This window comes from Salvelinus fontinalis, chromosome 26 (assembly GCF_029448725.1).
Source record: "Salvelinus fontinalis isolate EN_2023a chromosome 26, ASM2944872v1, whole genome shotgun sequence".
In the NCBI taxonomy this organism is placed as follows: Eukaryota; Metazoa; Chordata; class Actinopteri; order Salmoniformes; family Salmonidae; genus Salvelinus; species Salvelinus fontinalis.
Window position 1 is genome coordinate 45,384,176 of NC_074690.1, and position 20,983 is coordinate 45,405,158.

A 20,983-nucleotide genomic window follows, 5' to 3' on the forward strand; every position below is an offset into this window, starting at 1 on the left:
AGAATGTGAAATGTCAGAAATACAGAAGAGATAATGATTTATTTGGGCGGCAGGTAGCCTAGTGGCTAGAGTGTTGGACTAGTAACCGAAAGGATGCAAGATTGAATCCCTGAGCTGACAAGGTAAAAATCTGTCGTTCTGCCCCTGAACAAGACAGTTAACCCACTGTTCCTAGGCCGTCATTGAAAATAAGAATTTGTTCTTAACTGACTTGCCTAGTTAAATAAAGGTAAAATTTAAAAATATATATTTCAGCTTTTATTTTTTCCATCACATTCCCAGTAGGTCAGAAGTTTACATAGAGTCAATTAGTATTTGGTAGCATTGCCTTTAAATTGTTCAACTTAGGTCAAACGTTTCAGGTAGCCTCCCACAATAAGTTGGGTGAATTGATGAGATTTTTATTTGTTTAATACATTTTAGAATAAGGCCGTAATGTAACACATTTTGGGAAAAGTCAAGGGGTCTGGAGGCTTTCCGAATGCACTGTACACCTGAATGGATTTCTGCAAATATGTAAACACCATGGGCGTCCTCTTATATTTAGGAACTTTACAGTTCTATTGATCAAACAACCATGAAAAGGTAGGCTCTCTCTCCCCCAGTTATGCACATCAACAACAACAAGATGAACAACTAATTCTAGCCAGAGCGAGATGAGCTAAGGAACATTAGATGAACCCTCTCAAACCTTTTCAGCTAGTTGGCTGTCAAAATTGCACTGATAAACGATGGGGAATTGTAGCCTCCGTCGTCCTTCTGCAGCTTGCCTGCCAATGCATGCTTGCCCCAACCAAGCACCCAAGCTAACTGGCTAAAGTTGGCTAGCTTGCTAGCTAGCTACTTCAAGATACAAATGAGAGAACACCTCACTCTGACCAATTTACTCGCCGTAGCAGGGCTAGTTAGGCTGTTTACATGTTATCTAGAGTGTTCTTGACTAACTATAACTTTTTGTCTAAGTTTACTGACACCGGTCATATTCAGCGAGTGTTGCGCATTCATACATTTATCAGTTGTTCTGCGCTCTGGCACACTCTGAAAACGGAGTAGATAGCCAGAGTGAATTTGCGAACGCAAGAGATATGCTAACTGGATAACAGTCGTTCTTGCTAACCAAATGACACCTGCATGCCTAGCTGTGTTTAGCCACTGAAAAACAATATACGGGCGGAAAAAGTCTATCTCTCACCCACTCCTCCATGACATCCTCCTAGCAGCTAGCTAGATATCTAGCTAATCTTAGGGCTCCGTGTTTTAAGCGTGCTACATACTGTAAATAGATACACTAGCCTATTAGCCACGTTATGACTGACTTGTGATCATTGCTAGTTTGATTGTATTGACATTCCCAGCCTTAGTTACATTCGTCCGATTTTGTCCAGTATATTACGTCATTGAAACTGAAACAGTGCATCCCGAATGGAGGCAGCAAACAATGTACCAGGCCAGCTGGGATTTACAACCTGATAGCAATATTTTTGGGAGTACCAAGAAATGTATTGGTGAATTATATCAATCATGCATTGAACTGCTCCCCAATGCCATAGTGAACGTCATTGAACATTGAGTCAAATATAACCTATTTTTAAAACCTTTTATAAAGTTAGTTGTGTAGATATGTTATACTGATATTATGATTGTCTGTTTGTGTCATATCTGCAAAGTAGTTAAAACGCTGTCAGTTCCACTTTAAACTTTAGGTCACTTGATACTTTGTGTGCTAAACGTGAAATGTTTTTTTTTTGCAATGGGAAGTAATAGTTATACATGTCGATTGGGAAACACTTAATGGTTTTGTTTTTGTACTCTTATGATTGGGAAGTACTGGCTTATTATGTCCGAGTTTATCGACTGCTTAACCTTTAACATAATGCTGTGTTACTGTTGTCTTTCCATCGTCCCTGTGCAGTGGTGTAGCGGTGCCTGGAGAAGTGGTTAGTACTCGTAAAACACCAGTCTCAACGTCAACATTGAAGAGGCGACTCCGGGATGCTGGCCTTCTTGGCAGAGTTCCTCTGTCCAGTGTCTGTGTTCTCTTGCCCATATTAATCTTTTCTTTTTATTGGCCAGTCTGAGATATGGCATTTTCTTTGCAACTCTGCCTAGAAGGCCAGCATCCCGAGGTCGCCTCTTCACTGTTGACGTTGAGACTGGTGTTTTGCGGGTACCATTTAATGAAGCTGCCAGTTGAGGTCTTGTGAGGCATCTATTTCTCAAACTAGAAACTCTAATATACTTGTTCTCTTGCTCCGTTGTGCACCGGGGCCTCCCACTCCTCTTTCTATTCTGGTTAGAGCCAGTTTGCGCTGCTCTGTGAAGGGTGTAGTACACAGCGTTGTACGAGATCTTCAGTTTCTTGGCAATTTCTCGCATAGAATAGCCTTCATTTCTCAGAACAAGAATAGACTGACGAGTTTCAGAAGAAAGGTCTTTGTTTCTGGCCATTTTGAGCCTGTAATCAAACCCAAATGCTGATGCTCCAGATACTCAACTAGTCTAAAGGCCAGTTTTATTGCTTCTTTAATCAGACAATAGTTTTCAGCTGTGCTAACATAATTGCAAAAGAGTTTTCTAATGATCAATTAGCCTTTTAAAATTATAAACTTGGATTAGCTAACACAATGTGCCATTGGAACACAGGAGTGATGGTTGCTGATGATGGGCCTCTGTACGCCTATGTATATATTCCATAAAAAATCTGCAGTTTCCAGCTACAATAGTCATTTACAACATTAACAATGTCTACACTGTACTTCCTCCCTTATCTCACCTCATTTGCTCACATTGTATATAGACTTATTTTTCTACTGTATTATTGACTGTATGTTTGTTTTACTCCATGTGTAACTCTGTATTGTTGTATGTGTCGAACTGCTTTGCTTTATCTTGGCCAGGTCGCAATTGTAAATGAGAACTTGTTCTCAACTTGCCTACCTGGTTAAATAAAGGTGAAATAAATTGTAATTAAAAAAAAAAATTCTGATCAAGTTGATGTTATTTTAATGGACATTTTCTAGTACATTTCTAAGTGACCCCAAACTTCTAAACGTTAGTGTATGTGTTCAACTCAACAGTGAATATTCCTTAACCCTATTTAATTGGCATTCCAATGTCTATTCTGTTATGCCTGGAGTATGTGGCTATGCCACCAGATCTGATTATACCGTCTTCCCATGAAGAATCGCAATTACACAATTTCGGCTATTTAAAGGACAGAAATGGGCACTATTCTAATTCTCCTAGCATGGAGAGCACAAAGGATTACTGCGTCTGAGTCCCAAATGGCACCCTATTCCCTACATAGTGAACTTATTTGGACCAGAGCTGTATGGGTAGGGCACTATAGAGGGAACATGGTGCCATTTGGGACGCAGTTTGTGACACACGTACACATGGATTTTGTATTGTAGATATGTGGTAGTAGACTAGTGGCCTGAGAGCACACACAATGTGTTGTGAAAAGTGTTAAGAAATGTAATTTCATGTAGTATTTGTAATTGTATATAACTGCCTTAATGTTGCTGGACCCCAGGAATGTGGATCCTTAATAAATACAAATACAAAATACAGTGTTGGGCTGTGCCTGGGAAAAGAGGACAGAGAGGGTTAGCGGTGGGAAGCTAGCTGTGTGGGTGTTAGGGAAATGACAGAGTTTGGGTGTGACCTGCTCTGCTATGCCGTGATCATGTGAGACTCAAGCTAATTATGGAAGAAGAATAAGGTCATTCCTCTCATGAGGAGGAGAGCGTATATGTGTGTGTGTGAGTGTTTGTGTGTGTGGCGGTGCGCGCGTCTTTCATAGAACATACGTAATGTAATGTACTGTATAGGCTAAATGAGATTAGGTAGCTCTTTAGGCCATATTTGTCCTATTTCATGTTGAACAGGCTCACCGTGAAAGAGTGAATGTAGGACAAGTGGTTAGTGAGTGTGTGAGTATGGGTGCGATCTATATCTGTGTTAGTCTGTGTGTATGAATGTGTGTGTTTGTGGACAGCATGTACTCATCACCCATTACTACCTATTTCCTGTCTCTATCTCAATCTGCATTGTCGTTTTCTACGCTGAGCTTTCTGAGGCCTCTCCTCATCTCGGTTTCTCATTACAAGTGGAAACAGTGGCCAAACGGTTAAAACAGATCAATGGCCTCCCATTCACACACAAGGCTGTGTGTGAGAAAAACCCAAGCAAGCCCAAGCTGTTAAAACTGCTCACTATCTTCAAGTTTACCCCCAAAAAACATCTCTCTCTCTCTCTCTCTCTCTCCCTCCCTGCCAGACAACTTTCCAATGGCTGACCTTTCTACGCTGTGACATGGAGCACCATTTCTCTCTTCCTCTCCTCTCTGATGAAATATCCTATCCCCTTGCCATGTTGACATCTCTCCCCCTCTCCCTTCCTCCCTCCTTCCCTCAGTTACTCATCCCGCCACAGATAACAGTTCTGTCGTTCTATCGCTCTGTCTGGTCACCGAGGACAGAGTTGGATCAGTGATCATTGAGGTGGGTTCTATTGGGTCACTGGCTGGAACAGAGCCCTCTGGCAGCTCAGTCTGTTAGAAGGAAAGAACACTGTACTCTTGATCTCTCTGGCCAGTGTGTGTTTGCGTTTCTGTGTGGTGTGCGTGTCTGTATGTGCACGCGCGTGTGTATGCGTTCTCATGTGCGTGTGTGTGTGTAGAACAGTGTTGACGGGTCCAGCACAGCCAGGCTCTGACCCAACCAGCCCTCTCTGCTGCTCTGAGGAAACTATTACACACAGCTCAGCCTAGCTCAGAGCAGCGGCACCCGGACAATGTTCCTCTGTCCATATCTGACTGCAAACAGGCCCTCAGAATCAGCTCATACACCCCAGGCCTACTCTGGCCTGAGTTGGCATGGCCAAAGACCAAGGCCAATGGTGCAATCACTGGTGTCACAAAAACAAGGTGTGTGGTTTTACGCCCTACAGTCTTATGCTTCTGTATCACACACGCCCATAATATTCTTTCTGACCAGGTCTTGGAGCTCCTAAGGGAAGGGAGGGATGTGTGTGTGTGTGTGTCATCTTGGACAGAGGCCAGAAACCTTGAATCAGACCTAAGAGGAGAGGTCGGTCATCCCATCTCTACAGATCTCCAGAGATAGAGAAAATAACATTGAAAGAGAGAGAGAGAGAAAGAGAGCGAGTGGAGCACCGAGCGAGAGAGAAGTGTTAGCCTTTCTGTCAGCACTTAAAAATAGATGGAAAATTACAGCGTCCCCCACCCCCACCCCCCTTGCTGCCCCTAGGCTGGAGCACAGGAAGTGTTGAGATGACTGACCATGACGCTATACCCTCCCCTACCTTCAGCTCTGCTCTCTATGCCTGAACTAGAGAGGAGAAGCTCTGACGCTCCCCCACACACCCTAACCACTTCCACAGCAGACTGAGAGAGAAAGAGGGAGAGCGACAGATGGAAACAGAGAGGGAATGGGGTTCTCAGCTGAGCTGATACTGCAATAATAGATTGTCTATCCTTGATATAACACTAAAAGAGGCATGTCTATATGTCAGCTCCTTTGGAATACTTGGAAATTATGTCATTTGAGGGATATGTGAAAATGTCCTAATTTGAAAAGGTTCAAATTCATGTGATTTTAGTGCACAAAGCTCACATGCTCGATATTGTAATATTGAGAACACAATCAGAACTCTATTTTACAGTTTACATTTGATCCAGATATTCCAGTCAGAAAATAATCTGGTGCCGGGATTTCAAAGCAGTTTTCATTTTTCAGTCGGTGGTGACTTCGGTGATCGGTCGGATTTATGCTGCAGAATTACAAGACAAGTCGCTGTTCTCCTTCTAGATGGCTATAATAAATCACCTGTGACGACACTACTGTTTTACAGGGATCTTTATTTATGGACAGCTCAAAGTGGTAAGAGTATTTGCGAATGAGAAAATTTCGCCAAGAGAGATCATAGTCATGATCATGGATGTTCTTGGCTAGCTACAGTAGCTAAGCCACACTTGGGCTAGCTAAAGTTTGCTAGCTAGCTATCCTTGTGTTCAAAGTACAATTGTCAGAAAGTGTCTAGCTAGCTATATATGGTAACATTTGATCATAAATAGCTGAATTATCTTGATGTGGTAGTTAGCCACATTTTGGTTAGCTAGTTAGCTTGCTGGTTGCAGCATCAATGTCTGTAGCAAGTGTAGATACTTTACTTCTTGGGAAATACGTTTTAGGCAAAGTTTATTAGCTAGGTAACTAGCTAGCTAACATTCATTATACATCTGTTGTGTATTCATCCAGCAAGTATTATCAACTACAACATTTAGTTAGCTAGCTAGTCTTAGCTGTTTGAATGGTAGCCTCATCACATTGATTGGGAATACACTGTCTGCATACACAGTACTGGTCCAACGTTTTCAAACACTACTCATTCAAGGGTTTTTCTTTTATTTGTACTATTTTCTACATTGTAGAATACTAGTGAAGACATCAAAACTATGAAATAACACACATGGAATCATGTAGTAACCAAAAAAAGTGTTAAACAAATCAAAATATATGTTATATTTGAGATTCTTCATATAGCCATTCTTTGTCTTGATGACAGCTTTGCACATTCTTGGCATTCTTGGCACTCTCTCAAAGACTGCAGTGTATAAAGTCAGAACATCTGTTGTCTCAGCCACTGCCTGTCACCAAGGGAGTACCCCAAGGCCCGATCCTACGCTTTTCTCAATTTATATCAACAACATAGCTCAGGCAGTAGGAAGCTATCTCATCCATTTCTATGCAGATGATAGTCTTATACTCAGCTGACCTCTCCCCGGTTTTTGTGTTTAACGCTCTACAACAAAGCTTTCTTAGTGTTTAACAAGCTTTCTCTGCCCTTAACCTTGTTCTGAACACCTACAAAACAAAGGTCATGTGGTTTGGTAAGAAGAATGCCCCTCTCCCCACCGGTGTGATTACTACCTCTGAGAGTTTAGAGCTTGAGGTAGTCCCCTCATACAAGTACTTGGGAGTACAAAGCTACAGGCTAAGGTTAAATCTAGACTTGGTTTCCTCTATCGCAATCGCTACTCTTTCACCCCAGCTGCCAAACTAACCCTGATTAAGATGACCATCCTACCCACGCTAGATTACGGAGACGTAATATAGATCGGCAGGTAAGGGTGCTGTCGAGCGGCTAGATGTTCTTTACCATTCGGCCATCAGATTTGCCACTAATGCTCCTTATAGGACACATCACTGTACTCTATAATCCTCTGTAAACTGGTCATCTCTGTATACCCGTCACAAGACCCACTAGTTGATGCTTATTTATAAAACCCTCTTAGGCCTCACTCCCCTCCTATCTGAGAGACCTACTGCAGCCCTCAACCTCCACATACAACACCCGGTCTGCCAGTCACATTCTGTTAAAGGTCCACAAACCACACACATCCCAGGGTTACTCCTCTTTTCAGATTGCTGCAGCTAGCGACTGGAACGAGCTGCAAAAAACACTCAAACTGGACAGTTTTATCTCCATCTCTTCATTCAAGGACTCAATCATGGACACTTATGGACAGTTGTGGGTGCATCGCGTGATGTATTGTTGTCTCTACCTTCTTGCCCTTTGTGCTGTTGTCTGTGCCCAATAATGTTTGTACCATGTTTTGTGCTGCTACTATGTTGTGCTGCTGCCATGTTGTGTTGCTACCACGTTGTTGTCATGTTGTGTTGCTACCACGCTGTGTTGTCATGTGTTGCTGCCATGCTATGTTGTTGTCTTAGGTCTTTTTTTATGTAGTGTTGTGGTGTCTCTCTTGTCGTGATGTGTGTTTTGTCCTATATTTTATATAATTGTTTTATTTTTAATCCCATCCCCCATCCCCGCAGGAGGCCTTTTGCCTTTTGGTAGGGCGTCATTGTAAATAAGAATTTGTTCTTAATTGACTTGCCTAGTGAAATAAAGGTTAAATCAAATAAATAAATAGACAAAAATGTTGTTGAGACTTATTTAATGAAGCCTAAATTAGCATTATTATTAAGTGTGATGGTTTTTGTGGAGACCTTTCCCTGTCACACAGTTATATTCATACGTTGAAAACAGCCGTTTGTGGTTGATGACGGTTGTTAAGCTGTAAATTGGATGTCAGAAAGTTTCCTAAACTGACTGGAACTGATTTGCAATTGACTCACTTTCCAACTCTACCCCACTTCCCCCATTAACAGACAATAGCTATAACATCAAGTTATGTCTGTGTGTAAATCTGGCTTCCTGAATCTGAAGTGATGCATGTTCCCCTCTTTCTCCCCTCTGCCTCACACACCCAGTCACATATTCCAATCACATGACTTGAAGTAGGAGTGGCCAGAGAGAGCACATGCAGGGGCCAGATGGTATCATGCTGTTATGACAGTAGCAGAGTGGCAAATTCAAAGTTACTTTCGTAACACCGGTTCTCTGATAATATGAGTGAGTGACACAACGTCTGTCGGACACGGACAAGACGAGTGACGAGGGCCCTTCCCTCTTTATAATGCACCACTCGCCTGACCTTTGGTCTTTTTAAAGCATGCACCTCTTCTTTAAGCTCTTGCGAGCAGGGAAATGCGGTGAAACATCTCACTCATATTATCAGAAAACTGGGGTTATGAAAGTAACCTTGAGTTCTCTTTCAAATACTAATTTAAATGTCTCACAATGGGATATGATCAACTCCTGTATCACAGACATGCTCTCCGAAGCCAGGGTAGTTCCAACAGTATCACTCCTCAGAGGCTCCGACACTGAGGACAGTATCTGCCAACGAAGGTGCAGTGACATCCAGTCGGTAAAACCTCATAAAAGTGCCTTAGACAGAGCCCAAGAGGTAGCCATACTGGCTATAAACCCTTGCTATTAGAAGCCAATTTAATAGCCTCCACTATCCAATGAGAAAGCAGCTGATTAGACAGGGGACAACCCTTGCAGGGAGGCATCCAAGAAACAAAGAGTTGGTCGCTCTTCCGTAATGCTCTCGTTCTATCCAAGTAAATGCCCAAAGCGCATACTGGACATAAACCTCTGTAAAAGTGAAGGGCGACAGGTGGAAACCCACAAGCTCTAAGGAAAGACAATTCTAATTATTGCTTACCTTAGGTCTGAAGGCGGGGTTAGGTAACGCGGTTACCTTGGATAAACCCCAGGGCAAACTGTAGGCCCGAATGGTGAACTGACAATGTGTGCTTCTCACTCACTCGCTTTGTAGTCGTAAGGGCAATTAGTAAAGCGGTTTTGAAGGAGATATATTACATCTCCACGCTTTCCAGCGGCTCAAAAGGCTGTCTCAATCCACCACATCCGCCGATATCGCCCTTCTGCGAGGAAAGGTGGCAGAGCTAGAGCGGTGTTTGTAAGACCATGAAACATCACGAAAATAGGTCTTCTCACAAAAGAAGCGTCTGAACGGTTTGGCCTACAAACTATTATGACACCTCTGTGAACGCCCACAAGCCTCACAAGACTCGTCTGAAGGTCCCCGGTACCAGTTTAAAAAATGAATGGAAGTATATATGGAGATAGTTTAGTACCTAAAATAAGGGGTTAAATACATGTTAAGATATAGGACAGGCACTTAAGAACAAACATCCTTTCGATTTTTTTGTTTGTTGGGGGAGGTGTTGTTCCATGTAGTGATTCAGTTATTTAATGCGTTTCTATGGGCTAATAGCAATAATGCCAAATTCAAATCATTTTTTAAATATTTTTGGTTGATACCTTAAGGGGTCTTAAAATTCCAAATCAAAATAGCTAAATTATCCAAACTACGGTTTGCAACTGCAGATGGGGACAAAGAAAGTACTTTTTGGAGAAATGTCCTCTGTTCTGATGAAACAAAAATTGAACTGTTTGGCCATAACGACCATCGTTATGTTTGGAGGAAAAAGGGGGAGGCTTGCAAGCCAAAGAACACAATCCCAAACGTGAAGCACGGGGGCAGCATCATGTTGTGGGGGTGCTTTGCTGCAGGAGGGACTGGTGCATTTCACACAATAGATGGGATCATAAGGCAGGAAAATTATGTGGCTATATTGAAGCAACATCTCAAGACATCAGTCAGGAAGTTAAAGCTTGGTCGCAAATGGGTCTTCCAAATGGACAATGACCCCAAGCATACTTCCAAAGTTGTGACAAAACGGCTTAAGGACAACAAAGTTAAGGTATTGGAGTGGCCATCACAAAGCCCTGACCTCAATCCTGTAGAAGATTTGTGGGCAGAACTGAAAAGGCGTGTGCGAGCAAGGAGGCCTACAAACCTGACTCAGTTACACCAGCTCTGTCAGGAGGAATAGGCCAAAATTTACCCAACTTGTTGTGGGAAGCTTGTGGAAGGCTACCCAAAACGTTTGACCCAAGTTAAACAATTTCTGACCCACTGGGAATGTGATGAAAGAAATAAAAGCTGAAATAAATCATTCTCTCTACTATTATTCTGGCATTTCACATTCTTAAAATAAAGTGGTGATCCTAGCTGACCTAAAACAGGGTATTTTGTACGAGGATTAAATGTCAGGAACTGTGATAAACTGAGTTTAAATGTGTTTGGCTAAGGTGTATGTAAACTTCCGACTAACTGTATGTTAGTAGAACCCCACTTCCCCTGGCTTAGACAGCGTTTAGACTCAGTGGATTATAACCTTCCCTCTGTCCAAAAGGTCCTGCAAGAAGTATAAAACCTTAGATACGGAGCATTGGTAAGGAAGGATCTGTTTTAGGTCACACCAGTTGTTTCTATACAGTCAGCATGTAGAAAGGGCTCTGTATCTCTGGATAGTGGCAAGCCTGTCCCATTCAGATTCATCCTCCCATGGGCCAGGCCAAGAGGATCATGGTTTCTGGGTAAGGGTGGGAAATCTCTCAGTTCGCTTGGGTCAGAAGATCCCTGCGTGACGGAAGCTGCCAGGGCTCCTTGTAAAGCAGGAGACTGATTTCCGCTAACCAGAGCCTTAGGCATAAAGTATAGTGGGGAGTATGAGGCATAGAGTGACTAGAGTGGGGTGTATGAGGCATAGAGTGACTAGAGTGGGGTGTATGAGGCATAGAGAGACTAGAGTGGGGTGTATGAGGCATAGAGAGACTAGAGTGGGGTGTATGAGGCATAGAGTGACTAGAGTGAGGTGTATGAGGCATAGAGAGACTAGAGTGGGGTGTATGAGGCATAGAGAGACTAGAGTGGGGTGTATGAGGCATAGAGAGACTAGAGTGGGGTGTATGAGGCATAGAGAGATTAGAGTGGGGTGTATGAGGCATAGAGAGACTATAGTGAGGTATATGAGTCATAGAGAGACTAGAGTGGGAGTATGAGGCATAAAGTGACTAGAGTGGAGTGTATGAGGCATAGAGTGACTAGAGTGTGGTATATGACGCATAGAGAGACTAGAGTGGGGAGTATGTGACATAGAGTGACTAGAGTGGGGTGTATGAGGCATAGAGAGACTATAGTGGGGTATATGAGTCATAGAGAGACTAGAGTGGGAGTATGAGGCATAAAGTGACTAGAGTGGAGTGTATGAGGCATAGAGTGACTAGAGTGGGGAGTATGTGGCATAGAGTGACTAGAGTGGGGTGTATGAGGCATAGAGAGACTAGAGTGGGGTGTATGAGGCATAGAGAGACTAGAGTGGGGTGTATGAGGCATAGAGAGACTAGAGTGGGGTGTATGAGGCATAAAGTGACTAGAGTGGAGTGTATGAGGCATAGAGTGACTAGAGTGGGGTGTATGAGGCATAGAGAGACTAGAGTGGGGTGTATGAGGCTTAAAGAGACTAGAGTGGGGAGTATGTGACATAGAGTGACTAGAGTGGGGAGTATGTGGCATGGAGTGACTAGAGTGGGGTGTATGAGGCATAGAGAGACTAGAGTGGGGTGTATGAGGCATAGAGTGACTAGAGTGGGGTGTATGAGGCATAGAGGACGAAAAGTATATTGAAAGCAGGTGTTTCCACACAGGTGTGGTTTTTGAGTTAATTAAGCAATTGACATCCCATCATGCTTAAAAATTCCCAACTGCCCATTATTTTGTCTACCATGACTAGATGAGATCTCAATGACTTTGAAAGAGGGGTCTCAAAGGGACATAGGGGGTTTAAAGTATGTGTGTGTGTGTCTCTCTCAGTCACCAGATCTCAACCCAATTGACCACTTATGATGGGAGATTCTGGAGCGGTGCTTGAGACAGCATAACGCCCTAGTAGTCCTTTCCTGCAGTCAAATGACCTAGTGGCCTCATGTATGGAATGTTATTCAAATCCGGTGTTTCTATGTCAAACAGTTTAGTTATATTTCAGTCTTCTGTGATGTAAATAATGTGTAATATTGGGATGCAAACTCGAAATTAAATACATTTCCACTCTATATCTGACATGGTACAGGTGTCTTCTTTTATGTAAACCCAGAATTATGTGTGAGATGTATACTTCTGTTTCAAAGTTGATTTGTTTAAGACTACGAAGAAACACTGTGTGACCTTTATTTAGCCCGCTGCAGTAAAATGAAGAAACTTTATGTTGCGGTCTCCTTTATTTTGGCAGTTACCTGTACAGTACGCCTGGGACATGAGTCACATGTAGTGAAAGTAGGTGTACTCTGCTCCACAGACTAATCTTAACAGCTAGTCTGTGTAGATGCAGAGAAGTCTGTGTAGATGCAGACAGCAAAATGCTGTAGGGCATGGGAAGAGGAGAGATAGATGGCAGCCTGCTCTGTTTGTCTATTGAGACCGGAGAGAGAGTGAACATGTTGACTTCCACCCCTGGCTGGAACCTGAAAAGGCGCAGAGGGTCTGTCAGGCAACCAGGAAGTATTGGGAGTGGAAGCCGCGATGCCTCTCTGCCGCTGGTATTGCTCTGATTGCCCCTTTGCCCAATAGAGAAGAGATTTCCTGCTCTAGTATGCGAGCTAAGTCCCCACTTGCTACTGAAGCAAGCATCCTGTTGAAAACGGGTGGCTTCATAGCAAACTGCAGTATGCTCCCCTTTGTAACTGTGGACGAAACCCAGGGCTCTACTGTGCATGCACGCCAGTTCCCTGCTCTTGCGGCGAGTCACCCACAAGTTAGATGATTCTCGCTCACCAATGATGTGGAGTCACTGGGATTTGGGGACAGTGCCCGGTGGAGAATTACAATTTGTATCCTCTCTAGGCTACTTGAGAAAGACCTGCGGGAAGAGCTGTGGCACTGAGGACACTTAGGGGTTGAGTGAGCCCCCTCGATCTTCCCTGTGAGCCGACGCATAGGAAGGAAGCTGCAAGGGGGGTAGGGTTATAGGAGCACAGATGTGCCTCTCCCCCATTGTGATGGGGTATCTGTGCTCCACCCGAGATGGGACAGGCCAGGACACGTCGTGAACTGTTGGCGGCCCCTCCCTGCTGCTGGGGACAGACCCTTCTGCCAGGGGAATCACCAGGCAGGGCCTCGATGCAGCCACAGCAAGGGACCGTTTCCCCTACTGTCTGCCTCTGTCCTGAGACGGTGGGTTTGCAGCATACTACGTCGCTGGTCACTCAGTTAGCATTGGCACTAGCAAACTGCCCTCTCCCTGCTGCCAAATCTTGGCTCGTAGAGTGGCAACCTGGTCTCCCCCGGTACCCAGGTCTGCGGGGCAGGTGGTGGCAAGGCTAGCCTTGACGACATAGCTGACCTGGTTTTTGAGCCTCTTGTAAGTAAACACAAAAATGACTGAACGTTATGTGAACTATGCAAGAGAGCTAAGCTAGCGGTGTGCTAGCTGAGGTAGGCTGCATGAGCACTTTGCCTAGCATTAGTACAGCCAGCCTTATCGCGTTAGCTAGACTGTTTTAGGCCGTCTCGTGGACCGAATCACCACATTATGGGACTGATTGAGTTAGTAGGCAGAAAGCAACTTAATGCAAGGTAAACTAAATACAAGAGCTAACCTAGCAATCGCTAGATAGTGGATAGCTAGCTACAGTTCGCCGTGAGGGCTAGTAGCGTAGCTTAAGCTAGCACGGGCCAGTACTTGGTGAAACCTTTCAAAACTTCCAGCACTCGTTCGAGAGCTGACTGAGTATGTTTGATTCCCATGGGGTACGGGGGCCCATAATAATGCCGGGAGAAAAGTATTGCTAACCGGTTTATACATGTGCTAGCACCGCGTTAGCTGAAGAAATGAATGGCGTTGCTTCTTCGGCCTTGAGAGTTTATTTTGACCATAACACGGTGAGGTAAAACTGGTCAGTTAAGCCAATGAAACGAGTGAACATTAGATGTACTAAACGAGACAGCAAGCTGGCAATTACTCCATTGATGGAAGAGCCAGTAACAACCAGCTTCTCAGCATCATCAAGCCGCCAGCACAAGAACGGGGGGGTTTGAGTGCCTGCCTCAGGTGGAGTAGCAGTGGCTGTAATTTGTTGACCCAGGAGGTCAGGTTGTGCCACAGTCAAGCCCATGTTACCCTTCCTATGTCCCTAATTTGTGGGAAATGGCCTGCTAACACAGTAGTGCCTGCCATGAATTAGCCTTGGCAGGTGTGTGTTAGCTTATTTGTGTCTAATGACTAGCTGAAGTGAACACTCGCCTCCCCGCGGACCTGGCATCCTTTCACTCCCTCCTCTCTACATTTTCCTCTTCTGTCTCTGCTGCTAAAGCCACTTTCTACCACTCTAAATTCCAAGCATCTGCCTCTAACCCTAGGAAGCTCTTTGCCACCTTCTCCTCCCTCCTGAATCCTCCTCCCCCTCCCCCCCCCTCCTCCCTCTCTGCAGACGACTTCGTCAACCATTTTGAAAAGAAGGTCGACGACATCCGATCCTCGTTTGCTAAGTCAAACGACACCGCTGGTTCTGCTCACACTGCCCAACCCTGTGCTTTGACCTCTTTCTCCCCTCTCTCTCCAGATGAAATCTCGCGTCTTGTGACGGCCGGCCGCCCAACAACCTGCCCGCTTGACCCTATCCCCTCCTCTCTTCTCCAGACCATTTCCGGAGACCTTCTACCTTACCTCACCTCGCTCATCAACTCATCCTTGACCGCTGGCTACGTCCCTTCCGTCTTCAAGAGAGCGAGAGTTGCAAGAGAGCGAGAGTTCCCTTCTGAAAAAACCTACACTCGATCCCTCCGATGTCAACAACTACAGACCAGTATCCCTTCTTTCTTTTCTCTCCAAAACTCTTGAACGTGCCGTCCTTGGCCAGCTCTCCTGCTATCTCTCTCAGAATGACCTTCTTGATCCAAATCAGTCAGGTTTCAAGACTAGTCACTCAACTGAGACTGCTCTTCTCTGTATCACGGAGGCGCTCCGCACTGCTAAAGCTAACTCTCTCTCCTCTGCTCTCATCCTTCTAGACCTATCGGCTGCCTTCGATACTGTGAACCATCAGATCCTCCTCTCCACCCTCTCCGAGTTGGGCATCTCCGGCCGGGCCCACGCTTGGATTGCGTCCTACCTGACAGGTCGCTCCTACCAGGTGGCGTGGCGAGAATCTGTCTCCTCACCACGCGCTCTCACCACTGGTGTCCCCCAGGGCTCTGTTCTAGGCCCTCTCCTATTCTCGCTATACACCAAGTCACTTGGCTCTGTCATAACCTCACATGGTCTCTCCTATCATTGCTATGCAGACGACACACAATTAATCTTCTCCTTTCCCCCTTCTGATGACCAGGTGGCGAATCGCATCTCTGCATGTCTGGCAGACATATCAGTGTGGATGACGGATCACCACCTCAAGCTGAACCTCGGCAAGACGGAGCTGCTCTTCCTCCCGGGGAAGGACTGTCCGTTCCATGATCTCGCCATCACGGTTGACAACTCCATTGTGTCCTCCTCCCAGAGCGCTAAGAACCTTGGCGTGATCCTGGACAACACCCTGTCGTTCTCCACCAACATCAAGGCGGTGGCCCGTTCCTGTAGGTTCATGCTCTACAACATCCGCAGAGTACGACCCTGCCTCACACAGGAAGCGGCGCAGGTCCTAATCCAGGCACTTGTCATCTCCCGTCTGGATTACTGCAACTCGCTGTTGGCTGGGCTCCCTGCCTGTGCCATTAAACCCCTACAACTCATCCAGAACGCCGCAGCCCGTCTGGTGTTCAACCTTCCCAAGTTCTCTCACGCCACCCCGCTCCTCCGCTCTCTCCACTGGCTTCCAGTTGAAGCTCGCATCCGCTACAAGACCATGGTGCTTGCCTACGGAGCTGTGAGGGGAACGGCACCTCAGTACCTTCAGGCTCTGATCAGGCCCTACACCCAAACAAGGGCACTGCGTTCATCCACCTCTGGCCTGCTCGCCTCCCTACCACTGAGGAAGTACAGTTCCCGCTCAGCCCAGTCAAAACTGTTCGCTGCTCTGGCACCCCAATGGTGGAACAAACTCCCTCACGACGCCAGGACAGCGGAGTCAATCACCACCTTCCGGAGACACCTGAAACCCCACCTCTTCAAGGAATACCTAGGATAGGATAAAGCAATCCTTCTGCCCCCCCCCCCCCTTAAAAGATCTAGATGCACTATTGTAAAGTGGCTGTTCCACTGGATGTCATAAGGTGAATGCACCAATTTGTAAGTCGCTCTGGATAAGAGCGTCTGCTAAATGACTTAAATGTAAATGTAAATGTAAACACTGTGTATAAACACTATAGCCGTAGTGGGCTAGTAAAGCTAGCTAGCAGCCAGCTCGTGGGCTAAAGTTGTTATAGCTAGCGCAGTGCTAGCCGAATGGAACCATGTGGGTATTCATCTTAGGGTAGAGAATCTCCCATGACCGTAATGTAGAGGAGCTAAACTAGTCATTATAGTCAACACAAACGAGTGAACGTAGGTTGTACTACTTGAGGGAGCTGGCAATGCTACCGTCTGGGCAGGTAAGGAACTTGTTCCGGGTTAGGGAACTTGTTCTGAGTTAGCTAGCGATGCTTATGCTACCGTCTGTGCATTTGCTTTCCAGTGAGCTAGTCAAGTTAGATTATGCCATGCAGCAAGAGCTAACCAAGTCTTGATAGTTAGTCATGTGATGCTAGCTACCACAGGAGACTTGAAAATATATTCTAAGTTGAAACTTTCACTTTGGTCAGCACTTCAACACAAGGACAAAAGCTGGGGTCCTACATTTGGCAGCTTTAGCAGTTCGCCTGAGAACACATAAGTAGGAAGACAGGGATCAAGTCGTTCTGAGGAGAGCTTCAGGAGCCTAGTGATCGAGAGAGGCGAGAATGACCAGAAGACGGGCGAGTGGCGCCAGATTCCTCTTTTACATTGTGACGTATATCATTACGCAGTACGTCAGTCTTGCCCAGCTACTGAATAGAAAAGTGTAGTGTTTGTAACGCAAGCTGGAGGAGAGCCTGTCTTTTGTCAGAGATCGCATTTATTTTGGGAGATTGCAAAATATGACCTTTTCATTCTAGACAGGATAAATATATTGTTTCAGGTGATAATAAAATGTTTTGTTTATTTTTTTCTCAACCAGTTTCTCTAACTTTATAGCAAGTCAAGCTAGCTTGCTAAAGGTTAGGCTAGGTTGAAGGTACCATTGTAGCTGGTGACCTCCACCTAAGAATTATCATAAAAAATAAACAGCATTACCATCTTAATAAACTTAAACGGGAGGCAACTATCATATAATTGGCTACACAGTTAATGTGTATTATTTGACATTACTTTTAAAATAGATTCACTTATGGGAATGGGTAATTGTTTACAGGTTGCAAGCTATCGCATAAAGCCATCACCGAAAACCATATATTTTAATTTCTTCTGTGGTTTGGTAACTTCCTGTTCTTCGACGGACTCTGGCTGGATGGAAGACGATGCAAAGTTTGAAAAATGTAAAAGTATGTGGTGTCCGTATCACAACGGGAGCCTTCAACTGCAAGGAGGCGTTGCGTTTCCACTTTGACGTCCCCATTGAAATGCATGACATCCTGTGCAACATAATGCTTATGGCTAACGTGAAACAGGGCATGGACTACAAGGTGTCGAAAGAGCTCTACAGTGATGCTGGCCCATGTTGACTCCAATGCTTGATACACACAGGAAACTGTTGAGCGTGAAAAACCCAGCAGATTTTGACACACTCAAACAGGTGCGCCTGGCACTTACTACCATACCCCGTTCAAAGGCACTTTAATATTTTGTCTTGTCCATTCACCCACTGAATGGCACACATACACAATCCATGCCTCAATTGTTTCAAGCATTACAAATCTTTCTTTAACCTGTCGACTCCCCTTCATATACACTGATTGAAGTGGATTTAACAGGTGATATCGATAAGGGTGTCATAGCTTTCACCTGGATTCACCTGGTCAGTCTATGTCAGGGAAAAACATATCTCAAATTGCTGTTGAGATCTGGTATTCTGTGCAGCGTAAGACGATACGTAAGCCAATGTCATAGGCCCATCGTCAACCAATCACATTTCTCAAATATTTTGGGCCTAAATTCCAGCTAAACTTGGAGAGGACAGTTATGCGTAACTACTTACAAAACATGTGCTACTGACAAAAAACAACAAGTAAGTAAATAGGCGTATTAGACTAAAAGATAGAAGGTAATTTTGTCAAACTTGTGAGGCTCTCCATGCTCATTAGCTGCTTATTCAACGTATTCGCTGCTACTTCACTCAATCTCGTTTTAAGTCTCAGTTTCTGACTGTTTTACATTCCCTGAGACCAACCAGATATGTATCCTTGGCCATATATTCCCATGTTTTCATAAAACAACCACATGTTGTCTCTCGTTTCTGCATCACCAAATGTTTGAGCAGGGGTGCATTCTGCCACTTCTCACAATTAGTGCTCTTCTCACAATGGTGCTCATCTTTTAGTAAAGTTAGATCAAAGCTGAATCAACGTCTTGGAAGATGACATAATGATTCATTTGTATTTGACATAACAGAGCCAAATATAATAGCATAGTATAACGTTATCGTTACTTCAAAAACACCACCGTAATACTGTGGTCAAAAATAAATTCTCATGCGGCCAAAACTCAACAGCGCTCGCCACTAGGCAGAATTAGCTTAGATTGAAACAAATTAGTCCTACAGGAAGACTATATAGTCTGCTAACACCATCTGCTCTAATTCGCTCACAAAACAGTAATTCAAGAAAATCTAAATGCATATTCCCATGAAACTAATTGAGATCAAATGATTGCCATGCGATGCTGCCAACATGTATTCATGTCGGCAACACTGTCCGTAAAATCATCCTGTTGTCCCACATTTTGGTATTTTAAATGTGGTCACCCTATCTCCGACAGACATTGTGTGACGTGTTCGTCATGGTAGTAATCTGCTTGGAGCCAATCCCAATGTGAGACATTGAAACGAGTATTTGAATGAGAACCCCTCCCTCTGGTAAAAAAAAAAAAAAAAAACGTATTCATGACAATACACAATGTATGTTGGCGGTTGAGAGAATGTTTCGGTTTATACAGTGCTGTTTGAAATCACACCACAAATATGGTGTTTTCATGTGCTCATTCAGTCAAAACCTTTCCCAGGCTTCGTACTCCTGTGGGTATGAGTTAACTTTTAAAACTGTGAGTTAATGTCTCTATGTTGTTGTGTCAGTTTGTGTGTGTTTCTGTATTGTGTTGTTTTCTGTGTGGACCCCAGGAAGGGTAGCTGTTTCTAATGTATGCCTTACAACTAAATCAGATTGAATAAAACAATAAACTCCCCAGGACCTCTCCTTTCTCTTAACCCCTGACCCCTTGATCATTCTGTATGCCAGACAATCAAATCACAGCACCATATATGGCCGTAGCCCATAGCTTCATCCTGTGTCGTATCACTTTTCTTCTTACCTTGAGGGAGTCGAAGCAGGCGATGACTCGTCCGTTCTCCACCTGGCAGCTCTTGGCCGGGTGGGCGAACTTACACTCCTGGTCGGAGCGTGAGCACGTGCCTCTCTGGAACTCCCGGCACACCTCCAGCGTCAGCCATTTTGTGTCCCGCATGTGCGCCATGTTCATGTGCGCCATGGCGACAAAGACAGTCCAGGAAAATAATAGTAATCCGTCCGAATCGGGCTAAAGCGTGATGTGTGTGTTGGTGTGTGTCCCCTTTGGTTGGATATGTCCCCTACACCTTCCTCTTCTGAAAGATCCAAGTGGATGTATCAAGGCGATAGGTGAAATGTGTTGTAAAATTGTTGTGTGTGTGTGTGTTATTATCTTCCTTAAAGCATTGAGAACACACTCAACAGACAATGATCTGAGCAGAGAATGACTCTACCACTGTTTGTCTCAACTTGTATCTCACCAACAATCCAGCATGTAACCCAGAGGGAAAGTTCACTCTTCAGATCTTTCTTTCCTGACTGTAACAGTGCTGTAGGCTGTGACTGAATGGAGATCAATGGAGATTAGAGACACTGACGCGTCTGAAAGTGAGAGGTTGGGCCCAGAAGGAGAGAGGCTTTGTGGGGTAGGGTGGAACGGGAGGGCAGGTGAAGGCTTAGGGCAGTAAGCCTGGTGATGATGGGGCTGGAGCTGGTGCAGGTCTGGGCGTGGATTTTTTAGGCGTGGGCCGTGACGAGGGGTGTGGTTGGTATCCTTGTGCTCGCGTTATCGTGGCAGCAAGCGAGGCGGGGGGGGGGGGGCGCGGAGCTTCTGCTCTAGAAGCGGATCGAAGCTGCAGCAGATGTCAGGGAAGGCACTTCCTCTGTAGAGAACGAGAGAGACAGGGAGAAAGAGAGAGAGAGACATTAGCTTGGTGATATATACTTCCACAGAATCGATTTAGAGTTGATTTATGCCTCCATTCATTCCTCAGTGGAAACTCCTAGAGCATGATATAGTTATTTTCCAAGAGCACGCTACTTTCCCTTACTCATTCTCTTCACTCTCTAGAACCCATCTATGCAGCTGTGGGAACAGATAATGTGTAGAAATGTCAGCCATGCAAGGGTGTCTGCTAAAATAAATAAAACTTTCACCCTCCGCACTCCCACAAACATCACACACACACACACACACCACGCCATACCACACACAAACAGCAT

At 44.8% G+C, this 20,983-nt stretch overlaps 1 protein-coding gene across 21 annotated transcripts in view; it reads right to left on the minus strand.

Annotated features, from left to right (window-relative positions):
• LOC129824438 (muscleblind-like protein 1) overlaps positions 1–20,983 on the minus strand; it is a 103,310-nt gene that overhangs the window by 54,472 nt on the left and 27,855 nt on the right. For all 21 annotated transcript variants that reach the window (XM_055884093.1, XM_055884094.1, XM_055884106.1 and 18 more), the window contains one exon: positions 19,785–20,643. In XM_055884093.1, coding sequence (XP_055740068.1) covers positions 19,785–19,961 — 177 coding nt within the window. In that variant the 5' untranslated portion in view covers positions 19,962–20,643. The remainder of the gene's footprint in view (positions 1–19,784; positions 20,644–20,983) is intronic.